We start from the raw sequence: 21,420 nt of genomic DNA on the forward strand, positions 1-21,420 counted from the left end.
TCATCTCGGTCCTAAATGGCTTACCCCTTATCCTTAGACTGTGACCCCTTGTTCTGGACTTCCCCAACATTGGGAACATTCTTCCTGCATCTAACCTGTCTGAACCCATCAGAATTTTAAATGTTTCTATGAGGTCCCCCCTCATTCTTCTGAACTCCAGTGAATACAAGCCCAGTTGATCCAGTCTTTCTTGATAGGTCAATCCCGCCATCCCGGGAATCAGTCTGGTGAACCTTCGCTGCACTCCCTCAATAGCAAGAATGTCCTTCCTCAAGTTAGGAGACCAAAACTGTACACAATACTTCAGGTGTGGCCTCACCAAGGCCCTGTACAACTGTAGCAACACCTCCCTGCCCCTGTACTCAAATCCCCTCGCTATGAAGGCCAACATGCCATTTGCTTTCTTAACCGTCTGTTGTACCTGCATGCCAACCTTCAATGATTGATGTACCATGACACCCAGGTCTCTTCGTTATCTTAAACACCTCTATCAGTCTACACATCTGAAGTAAAATGTCGCAGCTTTTTAAACCTATCTGGGTAACTAAGGTGTTTGAAGCTGGGTATTATTCTCGTGGACCTCTGAACCTTTTCCAAAGCCTCGATTTCACCCACCGTGTGAGGAGACTGAAACGGGACACAATATTCTAAGTGAGCCCTAGCCAAACTCTTACACAAGGACAGCATGGTGTATTTTATTTTATGTTGCATTGTCCTGGCAATGCAACCTAATACCCCACAAATACCAAAGCAAAATGCTGCAGATGCTGGAATCTGAAATAAAAACAGAAAATGCTTGAAATAACTGAATACCCTGTTTGCTTTGGCTATTGCTTCATGGCATTGAAATGAACCGTAAGAGGATTGTGTGCTACAGCACCACGGTCTTGTTCTTTTTCAACAGACTTCAGTTCTGTTCCCTGTCGGGTGTAAGTGTACTTGCTCTCAGTCCTGCCCACATGCATAATGCTGCATTATTCTACGTTAAGTGACATTTTTCAAACTCTGGCCCATTTTCCCATCGCATCAAGATCTGCTAGAATTCCCAGTCACGGTAATTACCCCCTAGAATTATAGAATAGTTCAGCACAGAAGGAGGCCATTCGGCCCATCGAGTCTGCTGTTGCGTTTAAAAAAAATTTCCTCATGTCACCTCTGGTTCTTTTGCCAGTCAACTTAAATCTGTGCGCACTGGTTATTGACCCTTCAGCCACTGGAAACAGTTTAGCTTTATTTACTCTATCTAAACCCTGTATGATTTTAAACATCTCAATCAAATCTCTTCTTAGTCTTCTCTGCTGTAAGGAGAACAACCCCAACTTCTCTAGTCTAGCCATGTAACTAATCCCTTGTCCCTGGAACCATTCTAGTAAATCTCCTCTGCACCCTCTCCAAAGATACACAACCTGAAGTGTGATGTCCAGAATTGGACCCAATACTGCAGCTGGGGCCAAACTAGTGTTTGATATAGGTTTAGCATAACTTCCTGGCTTTTGTACTCTGCCTGTGTTTATAAAGCCCAGGATCCCATATGCTTTATTAACTGCTTTGTTAGCCAGTCCTGCGACCGATTTGTGTACAAACACATCTGGGTCCCACCCTTCTTGCACCCTCGTTCTAATTGTACCATTTAGCATGTATTGTCTCTCCTCATTCTGCCTAGTAATGTATCACCTCACGCTTTTCTGAGTTGAATTTCATCTGCTATGTGTGCCCATTCCACCAGCCTCTCTGTGTCCTCTTGAAATTTATTGCTAATGAACCAATTTGGCCTATGATAGATGAGCAAGGTGTAATTGTGTTGATCTGCGTTGCTATCGTCACTTTGCTGCATTAGTACTGATTTGAAAGTTACGGCAGCATTAAAAGTAAACGTCTCATCTTGCACGCACTCAATAATGGGTCAGTTCCTGGTTTAGCTTACATTCTGGTAACACGAGCTTAGGTTATTGTTTAGTTAGTCTTGTAATTTTCTATGAGTGTCTGCACCTCTGATAACTTGTCAAATGTGTTCCTAGATGCAATGTTCAAGGCTCCTAATGGTGCTGACAATGTGTGGCTGTTGATAGCTGTGGGGTTTGCGTTGTGTTTTGCTAAACTGAGAAGAGTTATTGGTTGCCGTTTTAGGATTCTGATTTCAATTTGCCGCAAAATTCTGTGCCAAGTCCCGTTTCCAAGTCCATCACCAAACTGCAAGATGTATTGGCTAACAACGTGAGTACTGTACACTGGAGGTGCTGCTGCATCGGATTTCCCATCTTCCTGATCCAACAGCAAGCTTTGGGAGCAAGCATGACAATTCATTTGTAGTATTTAAAATCTGATCAATGTGTCTTAAAATTGTACAGTTGGACCTCTCTGGTCCGGTACCCTTGGGACCTGACGAGTGCCAGAACAAAGAATTTTCCGAACCACAGGAGGTCTTGCCGAGCGTAGGCTTATGGTAGCTGTAGACAGCGCCTGGGCTCCTGAACACCTCCACCATGCTCCGGCTCAGGCTGCGAAACTCTGGCCTCGCTCGCTTGCTCCGTGTAGAAATCTCCCAGCCACATTTGTTAATTAACGCGCTTATAAACCCACCTTTCCCTCAGGCCCAGCTTCGGCCTGCCCTTCCCTTTCCTTGCCCGACCTCCTCACTGAAGCGCTGGAAACCCGGACAATGAGAGCCAGGAAGTGCGGGAAGCCGATGCCGAACCACAGATGTTTCCGGATCAAAGAGGTCTAACCTGTATAACTTTTCATGACTTGTTTTAAACACCATTCCCCTCGGCCTTTCTGAAAGTTTCATATGCAACTAATAACATAAGAAATAGGACCAGGAGCCGGCCATTTGGCCCCTCGAGCCTGCTCCGCCATTTAATAAGATCATGACTATTCTTTTATAATAAATGTTATTTTTTAATTTCTGAATGCAATCATTCTACTAAATTAAAGTAGAAGGAACAAATGTACCAGTTACAGGCTGGAATTTTGGCTTTGGTAATGGCGGTGGGGCGGTAAAGTTTGCGCCCGGGAATAGTTCGCGCCTCAGTCAGCAAAATTGGGCAGCTGGGCCCCGAGTGTGGGGCGGAGCGCTAAGGGAGGCGTTCCACACCTCTTACGGCGCTAGGCCGGCTGAGCAATGAAAATCTCGAGCTAAACAGCTGGCCCGAGGAGGAAAAGAAACCTGGGGAAAAAACACCAAAAACATTCCCAATACATAGTCCACGCCACCACAACATAAATCATTTGAAAAAAAAAAAGAAAAACCAATCGCACTTACCTGAGGTGGACATTGCTGACGTCTCTCTGCGGCCGGTATAGGTCCGACCGCCCATTTTCACAGGCGGTCCCGGGGTGGGAGAGGGGGGGGGGGGGGCGTGCTGCGGAGCGCTACGGGTCGGGCAGGATTCAGAAATCGAGCCGGTGTCGAAACCAAGGGCATTGCACACCAGCACAGCTCTTCCAGGCAGAGTAATGCTCTGCACCCCACCGAGACCGGTCCCGAAAACCCCGTCAGGGTGCTGGAAGCCCAGAAGAGCTCACTGCTGCCATTGCTGCCCCTCTGGGGCGGACAGGACCGGAAAATCCTGCCCCTTGGAGTTTTACTAAAAATGTTTTTTTTTTTTAAACTTGTGTCCAAGAATCCATCAAGCAAACCCTTGGGTAATCTGGGATTTCTCTGAACTGTTACAGTTTGTCAATATTATAAGCCGAAGTAAATCTATTCTTGTAACATTTCTCTCTAGCTGTTATAACACTTCAAGAAAGCCAAGTGATGGTGCAAAGTTGGGTCCAAGTCCCTTTTTTAATGCCAGGCTCTTGTTTTCCAGGTTACGCTGAGCCAGTCAATCCCTATTCTACGAAGGGAGCACCTGCAACAGGGTCCCAACCTCACTCCAGTGTCTCTTCCAAGCACCGACCTCACTTTAAAGGTAGGTTGAAGCAACAAGCCCGCTCTGCCTGATCACTGATCCTTAAAATCATAGAATCTTACAGAAGGAGGCCATTCTTTGAAAGAGCTGTTCAATTTAGTCCCACTCCCCCGCTCTTTCCCCATAGCCCTGCAAATTAGTAATCTTCAAATACATGTCCAATTGCCTTTTGGAAGTTCCTATGGAACCTGATTCCACCACCCTTTCAGGGACCGGGTTCCAGATTATAACCATGTGAAATAATTTCTCCTCATTTCCCCCCTTGTTCTTTTGCCAATTATTTTAAATCAATGACCTCTGGTTACTGACCCACTTGCCAGAGGAAACAGTTTCTTCCTACTTGCTCTATCAAAACCCTTTATAATTTTGAATGCCTCCATTAGGTCTCCCCTAAACCTTCTCTGTTCTAAGGGGAACAATTTCACAGCATAATTGAAGTCCCTCATCCCTGGTATCATCCTGGTAAACCTCCTCTGTAGCCTCTCCAGGGCCTTGACATCCAGAATTGTGCCCAATACTCCAGCTGGGACTTAGCCAATGGTTTGTAACGGTTTAGCATGACTTCTTTATTTTTCTCTTCAATGCCCTTATTTACAAAGCCAAGTTTAACTGCCTTATGCTCTTGCTCCCCCTTCAAAATATAGTACGTTTTGGTTTATACTGTTTCTCCAAGTTGTTTCTCCCAAAGTGTATCACGCATCTGCTATGTGTCTGTTAATATTAACCTTGGGGTGTCCAAACTACAACACAGGCTGTATGAGGCCTATGGGCCCTGACAATCCAGCCCAGGCACCACAATTCTATTTTTGCTTTAACTGATTTATCCTGATTGGGTTACATGCGCCTGACTTTAGAAAGAGCTGTTTTAGTACTTTTATAGGAACATGAGGAGGCCTTTCAGCCCCTCAAGCCTGTTCCACCATTCAATATCATGGCTGATCTTGACTTAATTCCATCTAACCGCCTTGGTTCTGTATCCCTTAAATCTTCCCGAACAAAAATCTTATCAATCTCAGTTTTGAAATTTCCAATTGACTCTCCCCTCAACAGCGCTTTAGGAAAGTTCCAGATTTCCATTACCCTTTGAGTGAGGAAGTGCCTCCTAACATCGCCCCGAACGGCCTAGCTCTAATGTTAATGTTCTGGACTTCGCTAACCTCATTGTAAGTGGATTTTGCCTCATTGTGGTGGATGACTCTTAAGTGGACAAAGAGAGGCCATCGGGCCCAACACACTCGATCCAGTCAAAGGTGCAACCTCTCTCACTTTTCTCCCAACACCCAGAAACTTCCAGGAAGTTTCCAGGAAAGACAAAAAGACAGCGGCCAATTCAGGGGAAACTAGGAAGTGAAAAGTTTCAGATTTTTGAATGACGTCATAATCAATTGAGTGCGCTGAATTAATAAGGTACCAAGTTAAATTGAACTAGCCGTGAAGCTCTGGCTGTTTTAAACTGATGCCTGTGTTAATTTTTAACCTATATAAATTGCAAGAATGATCGATCTACTTGTTTGCAGTTTAACCGTTTCCCTCTTCTGTCTGAAGGGGTTTTATTGGCTTATCGGTGACTTACTAGTACAGGGTTCAAGGTTCAAACAGTCATTTTTGGTTCCATGTCGTGAGTGAATGAATCTTTAACTCATTCTTGCCCGCTGAGCTGGTCCGTTCAGCGGACACTATTGTTTTCTGAAGCTGTCGGAATCTGTCCCGTTAATACCTGATGGCTGAGTGCGTGGATTGGTTGTGATATTTGGAGGGAGGCAGCTTTGCTGTTTCAGCTATCAGTCAGCGTCCCTGAATCTCACGCCATTTTCTTTGTGATCAGATGGAATCTGCCCGCAAGGCCTGGGAGAATTCTCCCAACGTTGCCGAACAGAGTGCGCCTGGCAGCAGCAGTGCCAGTACACAGACCCCGTGCAACGTAGGACCCCCGAGTGGGGTAGGGTACAGCTCCATTGGGTGTTCTTCTGTGCCACCCATGCCCATGGTGTCAGTTGCACCTTCCGTGTCTTTGCCAGGTACGTGACCTCTTGATCTTCTGTGCTAATTGGGATCAGTGCCTGGCCTTTAGTTATCTTAGAAAACAGCTTTGGATAGTGATCCCGATGATTAAATTGATCAGTCGTTTTCAGGAAGGTGGGGAACGTTGATGTGTGCTTGCTCTGGTAGAATATGTCCCATCAGATTATCGTAGATATATCAATGGTCATGGCAAAATAGCACCTTGGATTCACCCCCCTACAAAAGATTGCATATCAGTGACTGATTCCTGTTGTACGATTTGAGTAAATCATGCACATTAAAGATGTGCAAATTAAAGCAAACATATTTGCTTGCTTTTTATAAAGCTGCTAAATTTACTCATCAAATGTACTTAGCCAGACATGATGGTTCCCATTTTCTGAGTACAGTACAGATTTCCCCAGATTCTTTTTGTAAAATATGCAGTTTACTTCACAACTGAAACCGATCCAATACTTGGTGCAAATGGAAATGCTTTACAAGCCGAGCTGCTTTCTGTAAAGGAATGCCCTCCTCTGTTGTGTGTGTAACTAGGTGAAGTGTAATGCTTCCATTAATGTGTCAGATTTCCAATAGTTGTGGGGAGTGAAGGTTTTGCATTATCTCGCAGTAAGACAATCTCCTGGTTTTAAGAAAACGCCAATATTCATCCTGTGTGCGCTAGATGCTGGATCTGCAAGTAGGAGAAACATTTTGTTTTTTGCGTTTTTTCAGGGAGCCACATTTCTCCTTTGTACATGGACGGCCATGTTTTTGCCAGTCAGACACGACTCCTTCCTCAATCAATTCCACAACAGCAAGGTTACCAGACTGGACTCTCTCAGGTAATGGTGGAGATTCCATTCACTTTTTTTTTTGTATGAAAGTACCATTGACTTATCTGTACATGCAACTCGAGCTTTGAAAAATTTTGCAGTAATAGCGCCAAGGTCTGCTGCCCTGGTCTGAATGTGCCGTTGTTCTGAAACACTGGCACTATTGAGGTGTTGAAGTTCAGTGAGTTATAGTGAGGCACTGTATAAACTGATAGACGCCAGGACTTGCAGCGTGACTGAATATAGTGAAACTTAACCTCTTCACAGCGAGGGGGGTGTGGGGGGAGTTGTTCATTTTGACTTGGATGCAGTTGCCTTTGTTATCACAGCTGATGATTTTTCTCGCCTGTCTTTAGGCTGCTGCAGCACATCAGATTCCAATTCCCATGCACACGTCCTTACAGGCCCAGGCACCCCTTGGATTGCGGAATGGACTGCCTGTCTCTCAGTCCCAGGAAATGTTCAGTTCGATGCAGCCATTCAGGTACCGGTCATACCATTTCAGCATAATTTAACAGTGCCGAGCCTCTTCAACGATTCTGCTTTATGCTAACAAACACAAAGTGTTTCTTCAGTTGCTCAATAAATGTGCACGGGCGATATTCTTGCAGAAGTTACGCTTTTATTCCTTGCGCACAAATTAAAAGATGCCTTGGGTATAAAAATGTCTCTTCCTTTTTTATATATCTGTTTTTGGTATTTAGCTTGCTTTAAAGTTGGATTGAAGCTGATTCTGCCACTGTAACAATAACAACTTGTATTTATATAGCGCATTTAACGTAGTGAAACGTCCCAAGGCGCTTCACAGGAGTATTATGCTGCATAAAATAAAAGTTCACGGGGCTGGGGGTAATATATCAGCATGGTTAGAGGATTGGCTAACTAACAGAGAACAGAGAGTCGGGATAAATGGTTCATTCTCTGGCAACCAGTAACTAGTGGGGTGCCGCAGGGATCAGTGCTGGGACCCCACATAGCCAATTTCTGCTGACTATACAAAGATGGGAGGAAAAGCAATGTGTGAGGAGGACACAAAAATTTTTGCAAAAAGACAGACCGGCTAAGTGAGTGGGCAAAAAATTGGCAGATGGGAGTATAATGTTGGAAAGTGTGAGGTCATGCACTTTGGCAGAAAAAAATCAAAGAGCAAGTTATTTAAATGGAGAAAGATTGCAAAGTGCAGCAGTACAGCAGGAATCTGGGGGTACTTGTGCATGAAACACAAAAGGATAGTATGCAGGTACAGCAAGTGATCAGGAAGGCCAATGGTATCTTGACCTTTATTGCAAAGGGGATGGAGTATAAAAGCAGGGAAGTCTTGCTACAGATATATAAGGTATTGGTGAGGCCACACCTGGAATACTGCGTGCAGTTTTGGTTTCCATATTTACGAAAGGATACACTTGCTTTGGAGGCAGTTCAGAGAAGATTCACTAGGTTGGTTCCAGGGATGAGGGGGTTGACTTATGAGGAAAGGTTGACTAGGTTGGGCTTCTACTCATTGGAATGCAGAAGAATGAGAGGTGATCTTATGGAAACGTATAAGATTATGAGGGGGCTTGACAAGGTGGATGCAGAGAGGATGTTTCCACTGATGGGGGAGACTAGAACTAGGGGGCATGATCTTAGAATAAAGGGCCACCCATTTAAAACAGAGATGAGGAGAAATTTCTTCTGAGGGTTGTAAATCTGTGGAATTTGCTGCCTCAGAGAGCTGTGGAAGCTGGGACATTGAGTAAATTTAAGACAGAAATAGACAGTTTCTTAAACGATAAGGGGTTATGGGGAGCGGGCGGGAAGTGGAGCTGAGTCCATGATCAGATCAGCCACGATATTGAATGGCGCAGCAGGCTCGAGGGGCCGTATGGCCTACTTCAGTTCCTATTTCTTATGTTCTTATGCGATACAAATTTGAGACTGAGCCGCATAAGTAGAAATTAGTGCAGGTGACCAAATGCTTGGTCAAAGAGGTAGGTTTTAAGGAGCGTCTGGAAAGAGGAAGGAGAGGTAGAGAGGTTTAGGCAGGGAGTTCCAGAGCTTAGGGCCTAGGCAACAGAAGGCACGGCCACCAATGGTTGAGCAATTATAATCAGGGATGCTCAAGAGGGTAGAATTAGAGGAGCGCAGACATCTCTGGGTTGGGGTGTGTTGTGGGGCTGGAGGAGGTTACAAAGATAGGGAGGGGCGAGGCCATGAAAGGATTTGAAAACAAGGATGAGAACTTTGATGTAGGCTTTGCTTAACCGAAAGCCAGTGTAGGTCAGCGAGCACAGGGATGACGGGTGAGCGGGACTTTGTATGAGTTAGGACACGGGCAGCCGAGTTTTGGATCACCTCTAGTTTACGGTGGGCAGAATGTGGGAGGCCAGCCAGGAGTGTGTTGGAATAGTCAAGCCTAGAGGTAACACCTTGTGATAAGTGAGATATCTAGAAAGGATTAATTCCACCCGAGTGTTTGATTTATTGAAGGTTCCAGTCAACTGTTTTTTCTTGTGTGTGCAGAGAGAGAAGTGCAATTAAATGGAACTTGATATTGTTCACAGATCGCAAGTGTACATGCACCCCAGTCTGTCTCAACCGTCCACAATGGTCCTATCCGGAGCTCCTCTGAAAACACCGTACACAGCTTTCCCTGCCGTTCCAACCTCCGATATGGTCAAACCACAGCCAGGGTCTCATTATCAAACAATTGGTGGAAATCAGCCCCTCATGTACGAAAGCCAACTAAACCAGCCTGGGCTCACCACTTCACAGATCATGGACTCCCAGCTGATACAGGTTCGGGAAATTCTTCCCACCCTTTGTTTAGCAAAAAAAATGCACATTTTTATTTCAATAGGAATCTTCAAAAAAAAATTCCACCTGGAGTTTTACCTTTTGTTAAAGGAGCTGCGTGGGCCCCCCAAAAATGGGAATTTTTGCAATGCCTCATGTCGTCCTGTAGTGCGTTGAATATAATATGTATTGGCATCTGTACGGTTTGATTCACCTATTAAACTATCTTTATTGTGTTTCCTTCTTGTGCAGGTCACCATGTCTATGCCCGGATCCCAGCTGTCCCTGCCCAGGTTTGGCTCGGGCCAGCAGCAGCTGATTGCATTGACTCAGTCCATCCAGCTGCCCCAAGCACAGAGCTTGAGTGTCGGAGGGACTAGAAGACTCCTGCCCCCGGGATCCCAGCCTCCTCTTCTACCCACTGGCAGAGAGGTCAGATCAATCAGTTTGATTTTGAGACGGATTGATAGAGCGACCTAATTAAATACATAGAAATGGCAACCCAGAAACAAGCCGTTTAGCCCACCCAGTCCGTGTGGGTGTTTATCCTCCCCAAGGGCAGTAATTCTAATCCCTTGTTGCCATATCCCTTTATTCCCTTTACAGTGTCAGCTGTGGCTCAGTGGGTAGTACACTCACCTCTAAGTCAAGAGATTGTGAGTTCAAGTCCCACTCCAGGGACTGGAGTACAAATAATCTAGGCTGACACTCCCGTGCAGTATTGAGGGAGTGCTGCATTGTTGGAGGTGCCGTCTTTCGGATGAGACATTAAACCGAGGTCCCGTTTGCGCATTCTCTCTCAACTGGACGTAAAATATCCCATGGTACTATTTCAAAGAAGAGCAGGGGGAGTTATCCCCAGTGTCCTGGCCAATATTTATCCCTCAATCAACATAAAAAAACAGATTATCTGGTCATTATCACATTGCTGTTTGTGGGAGCTTGCTATGCGCAAGTTGGCTGCCGTGTTTTCCTACATTACAACAGTGACTACACTCCAAAAGTACTTCATTGGCTGTAAAGCGCTTTGAGACATCCGGTGGTCATGAAAGGCGCTATATAAATCAAGTATTTTTCTTTTTATTGCCCTTTCCTTCAACCACCTATCTCATTTAGCACAGGTACTAACCATAATCCCGAATTTATTGTGAACAGGAATTGTGCCGAAGAGTTAGAGGGTGGTGAATGTTACACCCCAAAGGGTTTAGCCAGGTAACAAAAGCCCAGTTAGCCTCAGGTTATTGGAAGAAAAAGGGCTAGAAACTAAATTAAGGGGTGATTTTGAAAGATTAACAGGGACAGATTTGTAAAGGGACAGATTTGTAAAGAACAAATCATGTTTGATTGAATCTAATTTAATTCTATAAGAAAATAGCCAATGGGAATACAAAGGGTCTGTTTTATTTGGACATTTCAATGTTTTGATGAAGTACCACAAAAGAGACTTGTGTAGTTTCAGGCCCGTGGTATTAACAATGAAGCATCGACATGGATAGCTTGTTGGCTGAAGCGACGAGTAAGAGTAAAGGTTTCTTGAACGATCTGTGTTAAGCGTCCTCCATGTACAGTTTGAACATGGGCATATTTGGAATAATATCAATAATTGATGACAATAGGGAGCATGGCCAACTACCAGGAAGAATGCCGGATGCTGTCGGAAGATAGAGGCAAGTTAGGGGAGTGGGCAGCAAAGCGGCAAGTAGGGTTCAACATGGTTAAACATGAAGTTGTACATTTTGGGGGGTGGTGGGGGGAAGATGAGAAAATGGAAACACATCCTAAAGGCAAAACTCCAAAATGTTCACTCAAAGCTCTTGGTCCGTAGCCCTGTAGGTTACGGCACTTCAAGTGCACATCCAAGTACTTTTTAAAAATGTGAGAGAGGCTATAGTTCTTATGGCAGACTTGGAAAATGTAAGTGTCTTTCTTCAATGTGCTTCTCCATTTGTTCAGCTGCATGGGACTGTGCTCACCATGTTCCACTCTCCACTCGCTGTCAAAGAACCACATTCACTCGGAAGCTGCCTGGTGGGAGAAAGTATAAATGCGATAAAAGACATGAAAAATCGTGGCTTTTTTTCGTTCGAGCAGTGCGTTTGCGAGGTGATAGGCTGGAAGATGTTTTAAAATATTGAAAGGGTGGGACAGGGTAGACAGAAGCAGACTTTCTTCCAGTAATTCCGGGGTCTAGAACCAAGGGGCCATCGGTACAAGATTTTTTAAAAATGCAAGAGATTTAAAACAAGGGGCGGGATAAACATCTTTACACCAAGAGTTGTGAGGTTGTGGCATTCGCTTCCAGTGGTTGAGGCAGAAACTAGGTCTATTCAAGATTCGATTGGGCAGGTGCTGAAGGAAAATGGAATGAAGGGATATGAGAACTGGGCAGGTAAATGTGATTAGAACTGTTTTCTGACATGGTATGTAAATTCTAACACTGACGAGTTGGGCCAAATGGCTTGTTTCTGTACTTAAGCTTCTATTTTTTTCCTACGCAAGTGGCTGTTGAAGCAAAATCAGTCATTACATTTAAGAGGAAATTAAATAAATGCTTAAGAAATAGATTGTGTTGCAGGCAGATAGCTCTACAGTCGAGCTAACACAGGCACGATGGGCTGAATGGCAGCCTCGTATGATTTTGAATGACTAAAGCTACAGAGTGATATATTTATGCAAACATGCAGCCATGAATAAGAGTTAGCATCATTTTGAAGTCTTTTAAAAATGTGTCTTTTTTTTTAGATTCCCCAAATGGACCTTAAGGCATTTCAATTTACAGACAACAAATCTGTTTCCTCTGGGATGTCTGGAGGTCCAATCCCAAACCTCTTCAGGTAACGGTTCGAGGGGAATTTTTAATGTTTAAATATGCAATGCAAATTTGTTTTTAAAAAGAGGGTCACGATTTAAATAGGTTCTGTCAGGATCTAATGCTTAAAGGCGAGCAAAGCTTTGCTAACTTATGCAATAAACCCAAGGTCAAATAATCTGCCTTTTTGACACATGGACTGTGAGTTCCCTGCCTACATAGAAAGGATGAAAGTGAAATTAAGATCTGTGGAATAACAAAAAAGCGATGCATTTAAACCGTGCTAGTATAGACTATATGTATAGACTGATGAATCTTCATTACAGTTTAGTATTGACTTGTTCAAGTCCTGTCTGCACATATTCATGGGGTGGTTATTCAGATGCTGGTATCCACATAGAGAAAAGACACAGGGAAAAGAGTTCAGCATCACTATGGGGAGAAAATAAATGAAAACCAAAGATTTGTATCTGCAGTGGGTGAGGAATTATTCCAAGTACAAACATATTGTGAGTGTGTATCCTTTTTTAGAACAACTGGCCAGTGTAATGTAACTTGACCAAATGAAGAACAGATCAGATTAACACGTGGTTGACACATGTTTTACACACAATCTGTAATTGAATTTAGCGAAGGTGGTAAAGTGTCAGCCATCTGTGAAATGAGCTCTAGTGTTTCATAACTTAAGAAATAGGAGTAAGATTAGGCCATTTGGCACCTCGAGCCTGCTCCGCCATTTAATAAGATCATGGCTCATTGGATCTTGGACTCAGCTCCACTTTCCCGTCCGCTCCTCATAACCCTTCACTCCGTTATCATTCAAAAATCGGTCTATCTCCGCCTTAAGTATATTCAATGACCCAGCCTCCACAGCTCTGGGGCAGAGAATTCCACAGATTTACGACCCTCTGAGAAGAAATTCCTCCTCTTCTCAGCAGGCAGTTAAGAAAGCAAATGGCATGTTGGCCTTCATAGCGAGAGGATTTGAGTATAGGAGCAGTTTTGGTCTCCTAATCTGAGGAAAGACATTCTTGCTATTGAGGGAGTGCAGCGAAGGTTCACCAGACTCATTCCTGTGATGGCAGGACTGACATATGAAGAAAGACCGACTAGGCTTATATTCACTGGAATTTAGAAGAATGAGAGAGGATCTCATAGAAGCATATAAAATTCTGACGGGATTGGACAGGTTAGATGAAGGAAGAATGTTCCTGATGTTGGAGAAGTCCAGAAACAGGGGTCACAGTCTAAGAATATGGGGTAAGCCATAAAGGACCGAGATGAGGAGAAACTTTTTCACCCAGAGAATTGTGAACCTATGGAATTCTCTGCCACAGAAAGTTGTTGAGTCCAGTTCATTGGATATATTCAAAAGGGAGTTAGATGTATCCCTTACGGCTAAAGGGATCAGGGAGTATGGAGAGAAGGCAGGAGTGGGGTACTGAAGTTGCATGATCAGCCCTGATCACATTGAATGGTGGTGCAGGCTCGAAGGGCTGAATGCCTTGTTCCTGCACCTATTTTCTATGTTTCTAAATGGTCGACCCCTTATTGTTAAACTATGCCCCCCCCCCCCCCAGTTCTACATTGCCCCACGAGTGGAAATATCCTCTCTGCATCTACCTTGTCGAGCCCCCTCATTATCTGATATGTTTCAATAAGATCACTTCTCATTCTTCTAAACTCCAATAGGCCCAACCTGCTCGACCTTTCTTCATAAGTCAACCCCTTCATCTCAGGAATCAATCTAGTGAACCTTCTCTGAACTGCCTCCAGTGCAAGTATATCCCTCCTTAAATAAGGAGACCAAAACTGTACGCAGAACTGCAGGTGTGGCCTCACCAATACCCTGTACAGTTGTAGCGGGACTTCTCTGCTTTTATACTCTATTCCCCTTGCCTTCCTGATTACTTGCTATACCCGCATACTGATTTGTTGTGTTTCATGCACAAGGACCCCCAGGTCCTTCTGTACTGCAGCACTTTGCAATTTTTCTCCCATTTAAAAAATAATTTGCTTTTCTATTCTTTCTGCCAAAATGGATCATCATCATGGGCAGTCCCTTGAAACGAGGGTGACTTGCTTCGACGCCAAAAAAGGATGAGTTCACAGGAGTTTCAATGAAGGACCTAGTATTCCAGGTCCTGAACTACATCCTGAAGGGTGGAAGATGCCTGGCCGTTGCACACGGGCTTGACAGAGCTAGTTCTTGGTCCAGTAGCAAGGGTTATCCAAGACGACTGGAGACCTGCTCTGCTGCACGGACCTAGTGCGCGCACACCTCGCAGTGTGGGCTAGCCCGTGGTGCCCCTGGCCCTGAAATCACGCCTCTCCTGGACCCCGATCACATCCCTCCACAGTCTCTCGCCATTCCTGCTGTATCTGCCCATGCTCCAATCACCGACCTGGACCTTGATGACATCACTCCTGCACCAGCTCGCGCTGCTCCCTGAGGTGGCATGCCTCCACGCTGCTCCCAGGCCACCGCCACCTACCTTGCATACATGCCTGCCATACGCGCGCGCGCGCGCGCGCACACACACACACACACACACACACACACATACACACGTGTACATACGCAACATAAACATGCTCACCAATACTATACAAAGTGAATAACCTCACATTTTCCCACATTATACTTCATCTGCCAAATGTTTGCCCACTCACTTAGCCTGTCAATATCCCTTTGCAGATTCTTTGTGTCCTCACAACTTGCTTTCCCACCCATCTTTGTATCATCAGCAAACTTGGCTACATTACACTCGGTCCCTTCATCCAAGTCATTAATATCGATTGTAAATAGTTGAGGCCCCAGAACCGATCCCTGCGGCACCCTTTTGTTCATTCACGGGATGTGGGCGTTGCTGGCAAACCCATCATTTATTGTCCATCCCCGTACAACGGAGTGGCTTGCTTCAGAGGGCAGTTATGAGTCCACCACATTGCTGTGGGTCTGGAGTCTCACATAAGGACAGCAGATTTCCTTCCCTAAAGGATATTAGTGAACCAGATGGGTTTTTAACGACATTCCAGCAGTTACCTGGTCACCATCACTGATGCTAGCTTTTTATTCCAGCTTTAATTAATTAACTGAATTTGAATTGCCGTGGGGGGATTTGAATTCTTGTTTCCAGTGACGTAACCACTGTGCTACCTTTCCGATTAACTTTGTGCTTCATTCTTAGACCCAGCTGTACAAGCCCAAGCGGGAAAGCTTCTGGACCAGGTGCGAACGCAATGGGCCTGAATATACCAGGAGCCATCCATGGCCACTACGCCCAACAGGTTTGTGATTGTGCCCATGGGTGGTGGTTTAACTTGGAGCATAGAAATATCGAACTTACAGCATCAGAATGCGCAAAATGTTCCGAATAAAATCGGTGAGCCAGAGGCACAGATTGCTGTGGGTGATGGCAAAATATTAACAGAGATGAGTTGAATATTCCACATCGAAGGGATAGAGTAGAAATTATGGGGTGACTATCAAACAAGGATTCTGTTACAGCACTGGAGTGTAACGAGATTATGACAGGTGGTGAAAAGGCCTAAATCTGTTTTGTTCGAATTATCGAATAAGAAGGAAACTCCATTGAGAGTTTATTATAGACCACCAAACAGTGGAGAGGAGCTGGAACAAAAAGATCTGTGGACAAGTTGTTCTCCTTGGAGCAGAGACGGTTAAGAGGAGATTTGTTTAGAGGTGTTCAACATCATGAATGGTTTTGATAGATTAAATAAGGAGAAACTATTTCCAGTGGCAGACGGATCAGTGACCAGAGAAGATGCAGATTTAAGGTGATTGGCAAAAGAACCAGTGATGACAGGAGGAAACTTATTTTTTTCTGCAGTGAGTTGCTGTGACCTGGAATGCACTGCCTGAAAGGGCGGTGAAAGCAGATTCAATAGTAGTTTTTTAAAATTGGGAAATAGATAAAAACATTTAAAAAGACAAAAGAACAAATGGTTTCTGGGGAAAAGGGTAGGTTCTGGGACTAAGTGGATAACTTTCCGAGATCCAGCAAAGCGGGTCGAATGGCTTCCTTGGCTGTATCCATACAACTTTCATTAGTAGAATCGTGATTTATATTAACAATACAGTTGTCATTATTTGTTCGTGAACAGCAGGCACAATTGCATTTCACTTTTAGAAATATAAAGGTGTGTCTCGTAAACTGTTAATATCCAGCATTATCTATTGAAAAGCATTTAATTTTCTTTTGTTTCCCCCCTCCCTCTCCTTCCCCTTGTCAGATGGCACCCCCACCCCAAGGCAATATGATCATGCACATGAGGCCTCCCAATGTTGGAACCTATCCTACTCCAATTCAGCGTCCCGTGATGCAAATGAACAAGGGCCCCATTGCACCTCCCATCACGATACGCCCGCCTCGAATGCACAACTCCGCTCGAGAGAATTCGGCACCGGCAATTCGAGCTTGCAACGCTGAAAGGGGAGAAGAGGATCTCAAGGTGAGCCAATGTAAATGTTACAAAGACTCCAGGTCACTTTTTCTCACTCCCGCTTCCCACCCCATCTCCACTTTCTCTGCTGACTTCACTCTTTCTCCCCACCATCCCCCAGACAAATGTTGGCATATCACAGCTGCTGCACTGGTGTATGACCTGTGACCTGAATGCTGCTGTCTGCAGGGTATATGGATGTAATAAATGGAGCACGACCAGTGCTTCTCTGTGAAATGAGTTCCTTCTTGATGCGGGAAGGCTGACCCAAAGCTCCAGTCACTAAGCTTCATGCGCGAAAATTGGGAGTGAGGGGCATAATTCATTGGGGGTGGGGAGGGGAAAGATATTGAGTACTCCCTTGTCATGTTGTAGAAATGGGAAAATGTTTGCGGCCTATCAAATTAAGATAAAGTAACGTCCTCCTAAGGAATGTTCCCACTAAGCTGCACTGCCACATGGTCCTGCGCTGGACACTCGCCGGCTTTTCCATTGTAGATAGCTCGCATGCACAAAACATTGAATGGGCCGCGCATTGGGGGAGGGAGGCCGTGCAGGAAGCAGTGCGGCTTACGGGGTGGCGGGGTGGGCGTTGCTCCCAAGATTGTTCTCCCTTGCGGGCTGCAGTATAGAACAGCCCACGTTCAGCTCTGGTAAGGCGGGAATCCTCTGCGTGAATAGAGTTACTGGTGTCAGCCGTGGCTCAGTGGGTAGCACCCTCGCCTCTCAGTCAGAAGGTTGTGGGTTCAAGTCCCACTCCAGGGTCTGCAACACATAAATCTAGACTGACACTCCCAGTGCAGTACGGTGGGAGTACCGCACTGTCGGAGTTGCCGTCTTTCGGATGAGACGTTAAACCGAGGCCCCGTCTGCCCCCTCAGGTGAATGTAAAAGATCCCATGGCACTATTTTGAAGAAGAGCAGGGAGTTCTCCTGGTAGCTTGGCCAATATTTATCCCTGAATCAACATTACAAAAACAAATTATCTGGTCATTATCACACTGCTATTTGTGGGAGCGTTCTATGTGCCAGTTGGTTGCCATGTTTCCCACATTACAACAGTGACTACACTCCAAAAGTACTTAATTGGCTGTAAAGTGCTTTGGGATGTCTGGTGGTCGTGAAAGGTGCTATTTAAATGCAAGTCTTTCTTTTAAAACTACGGAGACAAAAGGCCGATCGTGTAAATGACCGGATTTAAGAATGTGTCATTTCCCAAGTGAAGAATTCGGATTCAGAGGCCATCTCCCTGTCTAATCCTGTTGTGTGCTGAACACTTTTGTAGTGGCAATACTAAAAGTCTCCTTAAATTTATTTTCAAAGGCTAAACAGCGGGCAGAGGTGCTGCAGTTGACCCAGAAGTTCTTTGAACAGCATCAGCAGGGGAAGCTTGCTAACCTGGGCCAGAAAATAGAAGCAGGCCCTGCTATGGCAGATCATGGAGAAGAAAACCCGACCTTAAGCGTATCGAATATCCAGGACCCAGCCGGTGAGGCTGTGACACAGGAGAGAGCTGTTTGAACTGGACCGGTTGAGTGCCATGGCATTGAAAGTGGAAGATGGGGGAAGCATAAGGAACCCCCCCCCCCTCCCCCCACCTGCAGTTTAAAAAAAAATGATATATATCTATATATAAAAATCAGAAAGGACTCTGGATTTCTGGAATGCTAAGACTTCATTTTTTTAAACATTTGATGTTTCATTTGCTGCTCAATCTGACAAAGCAGAGAGTAAAACTGATACCAGTGCAAGGTAACGTGAACTTTGGAAGCTTTTTGTACTTCTCATTAGAGAATAACTCTTAATTCGATAGCCACAGTTGAATTCAGGATTTCCACCCCACTTAGGCAAGCGAGTGTCCTTTTGAAATGATGCAGGTTGGTTGTACTGAGTTCCAGCTGTTGGTATGTCACGCTGTTTTCCTTTCTTGTACAGTACGGTGCACCTGGCGTCACATGACCTAACTTCGAGTCACCGGATATTTTGTGAATGGGGGACAAAGATCAGAAATATGATGGAATCTGTAGTGTATTTCTATGGCAACCATGCAAATAGATGCAGCCACTCGATAATCCATTCATCTTTGTTTTGGGCACGTTGTATTGATAGTAAAGATGATCAAGACCTCGTTCATTTCAATGTGGGAATTTCATCATGACAGGCAGGTGTAAGTCCCACGATAGCAGTTTTGGAAAAGTGTCAAATTTTGTACCACTTCAAGACTGCAGCAGAATATTAAACAGTATTAAATAAACAGTCACAGGAGAATTTTAACTTTTGAGAAGTGGCAGTTGTTGAAACCAGTTTTAACAATTATTTGATAGATTATTTCATTGCATTAGTGTTTTGCTATTTATTTACACAGTAAGTGACGTAAATGTGTGGAACACACACTATTGAGATGCTATATAAACATAAAATATCAACAGGATATGGTATTTTTCTGGAACTGTAGCAGTGATTTTTTTTTTGTTAAATATTTCAAAGCATTGCTAGCCTGCAACTTTGGAAACTGAAGTCATTCTATCCCTGGAGTGTGTTGACAGTGTAGACTTTACTTCAGGCAATGTGTGTTGCCCACAACAATTGAGAATGGGTTATGGAGTAGTGGCTGTACTTTCAGACTGGACAATTAAACCATTTAAGTCGTCAGTTTGCTCACATACTTTCTTCAGTTGCAAAATACGTGTGGTTCTAATCCAGCGCAGCGATTTCTGTCACTGCTACACTTCGAGAAGAGAGGAATTGTTGACTTTGCAAAGTGAGAATCCTTTCCTGGAGAAGCATGACACCAAATAAGGAACAGATACTCGTTTGTTAAAAGTTAGTGCCATGCTTTCCAGTCATGACCTGTATAGTGCATGTGGATAAATACAATAAATAAATGTGCATATGTAGTCCTGGGCACCTGCAATAACTTAGCAACTTTAACAGCAGTGTTAATGGGCTACTGCAGATAGTCCTGTTAAGGGTGAACTGTCCTTTGGTATTTAGATTACTACAACACTCCACTGTACACAGTTCTGTAACACACATGCAATATCATGAATTTTGTCCTCCATTTGTCTATAAAGGATTGAATCCCATATCAAAATGTGATTTGGAATCCCAAGGATTGAAATTCGACCATGGACATTCTGCTAAATGACCTCGGTTGACATTGTGATGATCAAATGCAGCGGAGAGGATTTAATTCTGCTTATTTGCGACCATCAGCTGTGGCGTGTTTGACAGCGTTGCTGGGTTGGAGGTCACGCTGTGACTATACCATATTGAACTTGATTTGTGTAGCACATTCCAGATGGCCCCTGCCTGCGGTGTTATTCTGGTCAGGGGGCCACTTCGATAACGCTCTCGCTGCCGATGAACTGATCCAGAGTACTGCTTTAAGTTCATGTGCGCCGTTAACGAACCCAAAGCCGGTATCTCTGCTGCAAGGTTAGCCGTCAGTTGAAAGATCGGCAAGATATCCTGGCATGCACACCTAAATATGGTGCCCCCATTGAGCTCTGCAACAGTTCTTCCACATCGCAGAGCTGTAGGTGTCCTTCTGACTGACTGAGTCCCTCATTTTCAAGTGTGCAAACTTGGAACTGATCCAGACCCGGACTCGGTCCAAGTTGTTTGGCTGAACATGGCACAGACAGTAGGTCTGACATAGGTTGACAGAACTGTTAACATTTGTTGCTCCAATGGGAGCTACCAATTATATTTTTTTTCAGTGTTGCAATGAATTATCACTTTTATATATTTGATTATAGTTATAAATGTTGGGAAATAAAAGAGCAGGACTTAATCAGGAGTGTCGCTAAAGGTCTCGTGAGGTCCTGTGAGGTCTCGGCCGTCATTTTGAAGTAGTCCTTGATCTTAACTGAGGACGAATGCACAGAATCCATCTTAACATTTTAATAGTATAGTATAGCCTACGTGTCTCAAAAAAACTGATGGGTGCATCGGTAAGGAATCCCAACTGTGTAGATCAATGTTTTTTTACAAAGCTGTTGTGCCGAGAGTCATTCTAAGTGCAGTCTGCAGATGATGGATTTCGAGTTTTCGACTCGTATATAATTAGACGGTGGATCGGGGAGGGGCTCGGATGAGCGACAGTGAATCATGTGGTTGGTAGACCCTTTTAGTTCTTGAACTCAAGCGACTGGAGTTCTGCTACAAGTATCACAATTTTGACATTGAGCTTTTAGTGGGTGGGAGAGGAGTGGAATGGAGTTTCTTGTGACTTTCCCCTATTTCAGCAAAACTCCCATTCAGTGTCATCGATAGCTCTAGCCTGTCCATGCGGATATTATTTTTTTGAGTCTAAAATTGAATACCTTTTTCCAATGAGTTGATTCACCTTGGTAATCACATGCTGAAATTGTGTGGCAGGATTAATCGGTGCTCAGGAGCAAGTAACTAGAAGGACCTGGATTTTACAACAGTTTTACAACAAGTCCATCTACTGTGTTAGAAAAGTGACTCAGTATTTGCTTAACATTTGGAAGTGGGAAGTGGGAGGGGAGAGGGGAGAGAGAGAGAAATCACCAAGGAACCTGAGCTGCTAACACTGTTTCCCTTGTAAACTGATAGTTTAAATCACTCCTCGACAGGTATTAATCAGCAT

At 44.4% G+C, this 21,420-nt stretch overlaps 1 protein-coding gene across 2 annotated transcripts in view; it reads left to right on the top strand.

Moving 5' to 3' along the window:
• The window catches only part of LOC139233144 (inactive phospholipid phosphatase 7-like), a 219,933-nt gene extending 200,479 nt beyond the window's left edge, over positions 1-19,454 (top strand). For both annotated transcript variants that reach the window (XM_070863710.1, XM_070863709.1), the window contains exons 23-33: positions 2,128-2,214; positions 3,813-3,914; positions 5,740-5,932; positions 6,651-6,760; positions 7,108-7,235; positions 9,295-9,529; positions 9,779-9,958; positions 12,269-12,360; positions 15,527-15,626; positions 16,593-16,811; positions 18,126-19,454. In XM_070863710.1, coding sequence (XP_070719811.1) covers positions 2,128-2,214; positions 3,813-3,914; positions 5,740-5,932; positions 6,651-6,760; positions 7,108-7,235; positions 9,295-9,529; positions 9,779-9,958; positions 12,269-12,360; positions 15,527-15,626; positions 16,593-16,811; positions 18,126-18,323 — 1,644 coding nt within the window. In that variant the 3' untranslated portion in view covers positions 18,324-19,454. The remainder of the gene's footprint in view (positions 1-2,127; positions 2,215-3,812; positions 3,915-5,739; positions 5,933-6,650; positions 6,761-7,107; positions 7,236-9,294; positions 9,530-9,778; positions 9,959-12,268; positions 12,361-15,526; positions 15,627-16,592; positions 16,812-18,125) is intronic.
• The last annotated feature ends 1,966 nt before the right edge of the window (positions 19,455-21,420 follow it).

The sequence above is a fragment of the Pristiophorus japonicus genome, chromosome 20 (genome assembly GCF_044704955.1).
Source record: "Pristiophorus japonicus isolate sPriJap1 chromosome 20, sPriJap1.hap1, whole genome shotgun sequence".
In the NCBI taxonomy this organism is placed as follows: domain Eukaryota; kingdom Metazoa; phylum Chordata; class Chondrichthyes; family Pristiophoridae; genus Pristiophorus; species Pristiophorus japonicus.